Genomic DNA, 8,909 nt, shown 5'->3' with positions numbered 1-8,909 from the left:
TTTAACAGTACTTTAGAGAATTGTTATGAGGATTAAGTAATGTATATCAAGTTTTTATCTCAGACTTTGCTGATAGTATTATACAATAAACATTATTAAAAGCTTTCCAGGATTCCCTTGTAGCTGAAAACATGCTGAACTGGAAGCTTTTGTCTTGGTTGGTCTAGGGTGGGGTGCACTGTCCTGCTCATCCACATTCCCTTTTTCTCTGACCCCCATTCCTTTCTCTTTCACCTTTGATCCTTCTCCCTCGTTTGGGTCTTTTTCTTCTTTCCTCTTATATAAGAGTTTAGGGCTTTGCCTTAAGCTTCAGGAAAGGTAATACATAGAAGAGTGACTTATTCTCTTTCCTAAATTCTATTGAACACTTCTTTAAAAGAGTAGAGGATTTTTCTACATTGTAATCCTAAATCATTGTAGGAAATTGGAGTTGGATCATATGAGGGTATTTTTGGTGTGTGTGTGTGTGTGTGTGTGTGTGTGTGTGTGTGTGTGTTAGACAGACAGGTGGTGGTGTGGAAGATGGTTGTGGTGATGGAGAATGAAAATTGCGAGCGGTGTGTGCAGCACCTTGACTGCCATTCTACCTTGATTTGGAGAGGGGGTCCAGCATCTTTTGAGATCCCAAATATAAAATTCATTATGTACATTCATCATTATCTTGGCTCTTCTGTGATCCCTGAACAATAAATAACATGAAGAACTGTTTAATGCAATTTCGAATTGAAGTAGATTTTGAGTAGGGGATTTTCTATTTGCTTCTAGCTGACTATAGATTGACAGCTCTCTATCAGTTTTTATTTTGCTTTTGAAAGAATGATAACACCCTTTGGGGCTGCAGCTGTCCACTTGTAATGTCAGGTCCCACAGGCTGAAATCCAACCTGAAATCTGTCCACTTGTCAAGTCATTAGCCCTGTCTAGGTGGCATCCACCTGGAGGAAAGGAAGTCCAATGTAAGGTAGTATGCTCGGACCCATCAGTTTGACCAACTGATGTGCTCCCCTCTCTGAGGGTAAAACTGAAACATGCAGGATATTGGAATGCATCTCCTCACTGAACTCAAGCATATAGTGCATGAAGCTTCAAATCCATTAATGTGCTTTAAAACCCATGTACTACCTCTCCTTTTTCTTTACCCTGCGGAGAGGTATTTTTAGTTCCAGATGCTAAAACTACTGTGATTCACAATCTTTTCATCGCTTTCCTTGCAATGCAGATGAGTCAAAACCAGAATGAAATAAAACTAGAAAATATTTTTTAAATAATGTTTAATGAGTACACATTTACAAAAGCAGTCGTCTTTAAACATATAAAAATAAAAGGTCTATGAGCTTAGTAAAAATTTTCCTAGAATACAGGAAACACACCAGCAGTGAAGACATTTAGTCTAATTTTTTTTTTATGTAAAACAGTTTGAATCTGTTAAAAGGAATACAGTTCACTCAATGTGGCAATTTCCATCTGTTCCAAACTCATTCTTTCCACCTTAACTAAACTGTGGGATTTGGCTGTGTTAGGATGGTCAAATTAGTTTGACGATTTGGGAAGGTAGGGACTTCAGGAGAGAAGAAAGAAAATTGCCTTCTCTGGTCAAGCTGGTGGGGTTTGGAGCCTTTCCGGTTGAGGCCAATGGTCAGGTCTGGCAATGTAGTGTTATGTCAAACCACCGGGGGCGCTCTTTAGCTCTGGCTTCATAGATAGCTTCTACTTTAAGTACCGAGATAGAGTATTTTTACTGCATTATAAAAGTAGAGTCCATTTTACTCCAGGAAAGCTTTTGTTACTAGGTGTGGTATTTCCTATTTTTAGTGATGAACTGTGAACCAGTAAAAACATATTGCTGTTTTACTAAAAATGAGCATGGTTAGCCCAAAAGGCTTTCTTTAGATCAGCCTAATCTTATTGAACTTGTTTAGATAGTGCCTAATCTTTAATCAACCAATTCTCTAGCCAAAGGGCAGGCTCCAACCCTAAAACACTTGGCTGTTTTACATAAAATAGAGTGGATGAGTAGTGTCATTTTCCTGTCTTTCTCATCGATGCTTCAGGATCAGCATCACACAGCACAGCTCTGTTCAGGCTTCCAGCTTATCGTATCCTTGCTTGGATGGATCAAAGATACATTAATGGATCATATGTTCTGTGTATCTTCTCAGTGAATGCAAATTGAAATATGAAACAAAATCTATAAGGGTATGATGAAACCACACCCTCATCCAATGCCAGTGATATTGACAAGGTCACTTTAGAAATAATTTAGCAATATATATTAAATGCTATTAAAAGCTCTTTAGTTTTGTAATTCCAATTTTTGGCAAGTATACTGAGGAAATAATTGAAAATATGTAAAAAAGTTGTAAGTGCTAAGATATTCTTTGAAATGTTATTTGTTTTAGTAAAAAATGAATGTAACCAACATATTTAATGATGGCAGTGATTAATAAGTGCCCATTTGATGTAGTATTATGCAACTACTAATTAAATACATATACCATGTAAGTAAGAGAACAAAGCCGCTAACACATTATGTAAAAAAGGAAAGGTATAAAATTGAATATACAGTATGGATAGAACTATTTACAAAAAGTTTTATAGAAAAATATCCTGGATTATGGGTGATATTTTAATATATTTTAATCACTTCATATGTCATATAGAATACGATAATAAAAGTAAAAAAGAGAAAAATAAATGATCTTAATAGAGCAGGTGGAAAAATGTCAAACCCAAAGCATTTTGGTTATTTTGGTATGTGGGAAGATCTTACATAAGGCTCCTTTTAGCAACATGTATGAGCCAGGAGGGCTAATCCTGCTGAAGGTCATCTTGGAAATGGAACTCTTAGTACAGAAAAACAGAGAATCATCTTGCATTCCAGCAAGAATCTGAGAAAGAACTAAGTGTCACGTAACAGCTACTGCTCACATCTCTCTGCCCTAAGACTTTCCATAATTCTCATCCGTGCATCAAACTTATACTTTTCATTATTCATTTAATTTCACTGCTTAAAATTATAATGAACTATGACAAATTATAGAAACTACCTTTTTATACAAGAAATTCATTTCATAAGTGATTAATATTGAAATATTTGGAATACATTATTTACAAAGCATACCACAATACCTAAAACAAAACAAAACCTTATCTAGTGCAACTTCACAAAACTTATTTAGCTTGCTATTTAAAATTCTGGCTTATTTGAACTTTTTGTGCAAGGGCTTTTATCAAACTTTCCTTGCTTATAGTTCTTTGAGAAAATCCAAGCGGGTATCCCTCAATTTTAACTCAATCTTTCCTACACCTATTCCTTGAAGAGGAGGAATCTTATGACAACTGTATAGATTTGCATATACTGTGATATTTTTGTTGTGTTGTAAAATAATTCTCACTGTACACATTCATATTGGTAAAAGCAAAATCAAAGAGCATATTTAACTACAGAATTCTCTAGGACAATATTTATAATCACCTTCACGTTGAAAAAAAAAAAAACAAAACAAATCTTTCCTTTTACTTCATTTGGCTCTCATCTCCAGACACAGGTCATAAAGTCTTTATCAGTGGCCACCACCTTACTGTTTTCTCTTCCTTTCCACTCAGCCCTTGAACCAGAGAAGGAAGTTGCATATACTTCCCCTGGATTTTGTAAAACATTAGATTATGCTTGGGAGGCACAATGAGAAGCTTCTGAGTGTGAAGCCACAAACCTAATCTGGACCTCAGCCCCGCTGCCTCGGGGAAAAGAAGCAGGGACCTACACTAATTCATCACTAATCTGAGATAAAATGGTGTTCTCTTCCAATTTCTCAACTGTCTGACAACATTTTCTTTTCTGTTCACAAACTTCAGACCATTGTGAGAAAAGAATGCTTTCTTAACTGTGCCCATTCTTCTCTAAACATAGAATACAGAACTCTAGGTTGAGAAGTCAGGGGGAATTGAAATTTGCTTTAAATATCTGTTTTTCTATTCAATGCCAATTTGAGACTTTTGAGTGTCTTTCCCAGCCCTGGCGGATCCTTGTGAGGGTCTTGTTGACACATGGCAGGATAAGGATGAACTTGAGCACTAGCACGGTACAAGGAATGATGAGTGCTATCACGTAGGCTGAAGGAAGACACCATCTGAGAATCGAAGGACTGAGGAATTTCTTTCCACCATATATCAGAGTGTGGGCTGTGCAGAAGATCAAGGTCAAGTAACCCAGTTTGGACTATAAGCAAGAAAAAAAAATATGTACTTTGACGCTATTTACATTTTAAAGCAAAACACTCTTAGCTAATGAAGGATATTTATTAACAACTACAAATCTTTGAAACCTATCATATTTAGAACACTCTGCTAAGTACTGAAGAAAGCATTAACCCTCCTTCAGGATGATAAATATTTTACTTAAAAATGATTGTTCTTACAAATAACATGGTGGTTTCATCTTAACCTGGCAGAATGGGACAGTTTCCTAGGAGTAAACTCTTTAGTTAAGATAAGTGAGTTACCTTGCCTTCTTTCCAAATGTTAAAACACCTTTTCTGGAGGCCAGAGATGATTAAGACACAGTAGGTTCTCAAGAAGCACCACAGCAGTCTCTGTTACTGACTAAGAGCAGATGCTAGCTAATTTCTATCACGATAAAGAGCAATTACCGAACTTTACTTTTGTTTGCTTGGCCTAAATACTAAAGCTAAATGTTTATTTCTATCTTAATGCCTTGAATAACTGTTAACATGAGAAAACGTTGACTGCATTTTGTCCCTGGGACAAACTGCAAGACTTTTGAAATTCAAATAGTTCTATATTTTCAAATCTAATTTCAGTTAGTAATTATACTGGTTCACAGTGAACATTCATCAGAGTCATCAGGAGAGTTTGTCAAAACAAATTCCTGGGTCACATGTCCAGAGCATCTGATGCATTGTGTCTTAGTGGGTCCAGGATATTTGTGTATCTGACAAAATCCCAGGTAATACTGATGCTGCTGGTCTAGGTACCACAATTTGAGTACCACTGGTCTATGAGAATAGTTACTAACCGTGTCTGGTAGTTTATCTGTGGGAAGAAATCGTTTTCCTTCTTACAGGCCAGCACTGAGTCTGTCTGGTATGATGACATTCTAGCATTTCTTGCTTCAAAGGTTTTAAACTTTAATATATGCCTTTACATATCAAAGTATCTATATTCTAAGGTTGATTTCAGAAGTAGAAATTTTGTCTTTGAGTTTTTCTTCACCTTATACCTAGTACACCTCCACATACAAAGTTTAATAGTTGTTGGTGCTTTTCACTCTATACCCATAGCTGTGGCTGTGGGAGTAGTCAGGAATCTTGGCAAGGGATGTCCTGCTAGGAAATCAAACCATTATGGAATCTGCCTTTTGGTACCAGAGTTTAGCGTTTTCTAATTTGAACTTGTTTCAATTGCTATTTTTATGAGATTGCTAGGGAAGTGATGGAGCAAAATGAAAATTTATGCATGGTATGAGAGAAGAATAAGAATATTTGTAAAGCCAGACTCATTTTGCAATAAAAGTAAATTAGATCTTGAAGTCCTCACCTGGACAAATCGGAACTCCCTCCAGTTGACCGCATTGCTAACTGATGGCAAGGAAGTGATCCCCAAGAGCACAAACAAGAAAAATCCAAGAATTCCTAAGGCCATGTATGAATCACTAAGCCAGGCAGAAGAGGTACTAAATGGATTTTCTTTCTTGGATATTGCCTAAGAAAAATTATAAGCAATTTTAAAAATTACATTTTTTTACAAACGGCCCAAACTTTGAAGGGGACTGACAATATCTCTGCATGGTTTATTTATTTGCTCAAGGCAAATTATATGACATTTCTTAATAATCATTTGCAAATCACTGTAAAAATGCACTTAGAAATTATGTTTTTGGTAGAAAAACTAATTGGTTCTGCTGGGACTTCATTATTATACTTGACTCTAGGAGTCATATAGGGAGTTTTAATCAACCCTATACATCCTAAAACAAAGTAAACTTTTACTTAAACCTTCTTTACCATATGGTTTCTTGTTCTCCAAGCAAAACTTGATGTTCTCAAATGATTACATCAAAATTCTGTTTTTTTTTGTTTTACATGCTGATTATTCACACACACAATGTCTGAGTTCTTTCAGGTTTATTATGTTGTAATATAGAATCAAGTCTGTCACACTACAGATTAAGAGTAAATGTGATTCTTACCCAAGAACTTCCCCTGTATTTGTTGGGGGAAGTAATGTAGAGAAAACCACAGAAGTACCATCAATGAGTTATTGACTAATAAACTTTGAGACTGAAGTAAGGTTGATCAAAACCAGTTATTTCCAAACTAGAACTTATATATAGCACTTCCTCTGGGACTGCTTTTAGACTCCCTGACTTGATTCTCTCTGAATTTTTGACTCTACAGAATATATTACCTGACATTTGCTCAGAATTATTTAGTTTTCTAAGCTAAATTGGTGACAATTTCCCTCAAGTCAAATGTTAATGGAGTTATAAGCACCCTTTTGTGAATTTGTCTACATTCCTGTAAACATATTGGACCAGCCCCCTTATAAGATAGTTGGTTCTGACTTCCAAAAGCAAGTAGCATGCATAAAAATAGAAGCTTGAAAACACACTGATTTACATTTATTGACTGTCCCCAAAGGAATATAAGTAGGTGTCATAAGTTTTCCTGAGCCACCAAATCTTTCAGTTTGTCATGATCCCAGGCAGTCTTAGCACTACAGATCTGAACCCAAGTGAACCTGGGAAGTTAACTTTCATTCTCAAGAGTTGTATGAGACCTCAACTGGATTCATTAAAAACAAAACAAAGAAACAGTCATGAGGTGTCTAATTCTAGTTACTTTAAAATATAAAGATGCTTAGAAGAGTGATTTCCTATAATTGGGAATGGAATATGACATAGCAAGATTCCTCTTTGATTTAAGGAGTAGGAGAATACAAGTGAATAGAGATTTACCTGGGTAGTGGTTTGGTTTCCCAACCTCCATCGTACATAATAACGAATAGGAATCACAAGTGTGTAGAGGACGTGAAGGAAGGCAAATCCCAGTGCTACCAAGCCAAGCTGCTTTCTGCAGAGCATCCAGTGGTCAAGCCAGTCTGGGAATCGGCGGTATTTCGTACCTCGGTACAGCTGCAGAATGGCAGCAATAACACCAGGGAGGTAAACCAAAGCAAGCAGTGTAAGTGCTGCTATTGGAAAGACACGATTTGGAATGGAAATAGCCATGCGAAATGAGTTATCTTTGTTTTCATAAACATAAGGGTAGATTACTTCTCTTACAACACAGTAGAAAAAGAAGAAGACACACAGAACGGCAGACAAATAGAAGGGGAACTTCCACATTGGAAATAGTTGCAGTGGGTAGTTTTCAATTTCACTGGCTGCCTTGAGAGATCCTTGATCCAATGGCGTCAGTCCAAGAGTACGAACAATATCCATCACTCTTTGCTTGGCTTTGTTGTTATTTCCGCAGACAAACACCTGGGTTAAAGATAATTCATTTTGTATTTATTCTTTCTTTAGTAATTATGGTGAAAGTTTATATTAAGTACCACTCAGAACAAAGACATGTAGTAGTGAACTGCTTTTCAAACAAGGATATTGAATCAACGCATTTAACAAGATAATGTTTCAAACTTGCACAAGTGTACTGGATAACTAAGTACCAGGGTTTCAAGTTGAGACTGGTTTTAGGCACACCACACTAATATGATAAGATGTGGTTCTCCACAGTGTGAATAGTTGGATCTTTCTTTTGTATTTGGGGGTGTTGCATCATTTATGGATTGTTTCTAATCTCAGTGAATAAATGGAACAAGTTTTATACAATGGTAATGGGAATGGAAAGGATATCCATCAATAATTTAGTTGTGTTATTCTTCCAGTGTTGACAAAAGGCCTCCAGAGACTGACGCCATTGGGTTCCATCAAACTAAAAGCTGAGAGTACAGACAGTGGGAAATAAATCACAATTGACTACCCTGCTTGGTTAAACCCAAGAGAACTATTCATGGCACATAGATATCAGCAGTATGAAATGTTTAGTCAGTATTTTATTTTGGAATTATATTTTGGAATCTTTGAGGTAAATACACATTAAAACATTCACTTTTTAAAGACTGAGCATAAATTTATCATTTAATCTTACCTGCCGACTTGCATCCAGTGCTCCTGACTGGAGAGCCCAGGCTGAGATGGTGTTAAATGCTTTTACTACGTGAGCTCCTGGCAGCAGCTGAGCAAGGTACTCTGCATTAGATTCTGGGTACTGATTGATTTTGAGGTTGTTGCTGACATCAACCAATATTTTGCCATTGAGAACTCCAGTTAGTTCTGTGAGAAAATCATAATGCTCCCTGTGGATTGTTAGGAATATGATGTCAGATTTCTGGGCTGCTTCTGAATAGCTCAAGACCTCTGCACCTTTGGGCAGCAGACTGGACTTCTGGGGATTTCGACTTCCAAAAACAACAGAATAACCACAGTGGAGCATTTTAAGTCCCAGTGATCTTCCAAAATCTCCAGTTCCAAAAATACACACAGTCCCTTGTTCTTCTGAAGAATTCATAGTAAGAGGAAATGTATCTGTAGTTTTCTCCATAACTGAAAGATAATAACACAAATATCCAACAAAGTATGAAAAATTAATGAGAGTTACTTCCAGGAAACAGTGGTTGACTGATGTTGTTCTAAGCTTCTGAATTAAGGGTATTCACAAAATTTGGAAGCAGTAAAAATTGTCATATATATTCTTATATGGGTTTTAGTCAACAAAATCATTGGTGGAAAACTTCTGCTGGATAAAGAGATGCAGTGAAAAACCAAGACACTTACTGTGGACATGTTTTGCAATGATATTACATTTATTGTACGCTTAGTTACAAAAA

The 8,909-nt window shown here is 36.4% G+C and overlaps 1 protein-coding gene across 1 annotated transcript; it reads right to left on the bottom strand.

Moving 5' to 3' along the window:
- Positions 1 to 3,975: 3,975 nt before the first annotated feature.
- On the bottom strand, positions 3,976 to 8,627 carry STEAP4 (STEAP4 metalloreductase). Its single transcript, XM_011364020.1, has 4 exons — positions 8,171 to 8,627; positions 6,976 to 7,503; positions 5,556 to 5,720; positions 3,976 to 4,218 (listed from the first exon to the last, which is right to left on the bottom strand). The coding sequence occupies exons 1-4, from the start codon at positions 8,621 to 8,623 to the stop codon at positions 3,976 to 3,978; spliced, it is 1,389 nt and encodes a 462-aa protein (XP_011362322.1). The 5' UTR covers positions 8,624 to 8,627.
- Positions 8,628 to 8,909: the final 282 nt, after the last annotated feature.

Source organism: Pteropus vampyrus, unplaced genomic scaffold (assembly GCF_000151845.1).
Source record: "Pteropus vampyrus isolate Shadow unplaced genomic scaffold, Pvam_2.0 Scaffold4, whole genome shotgun sequence".
NCBI lineage: Eukaryota > Metazoa > Chordata > Mammalia > Chiroptera > Pteropodidae > Pteropus > Pteropus vampyrus.
This window is presented reverse-complemented; position numbering and strand designations above follow the sequence as displayed.

Coding starts and splice junctions, on each gene's coding strand:
- STEAP4 (XM_011364020.1), bottom strand. CDS start 8,623: ATGGAGAAAACTACAGATACATTTCCTCTTACTATGAATTCTTCAGAA. Junction 7,504..8,170: donor CACTGGATGCAAGTCGGCAG/GTAAGATTAAAT, acceptor TCTTTAACCCAG/GTGTTTGTCTGCGGAAATAA. Junction 5,721..6,975: donor GAAACCAAACCACTACCCAG/GTAAATCTCTAT, acceptor AATTTTTCTTAG/GCAATATCCAAGAAAGAAAA.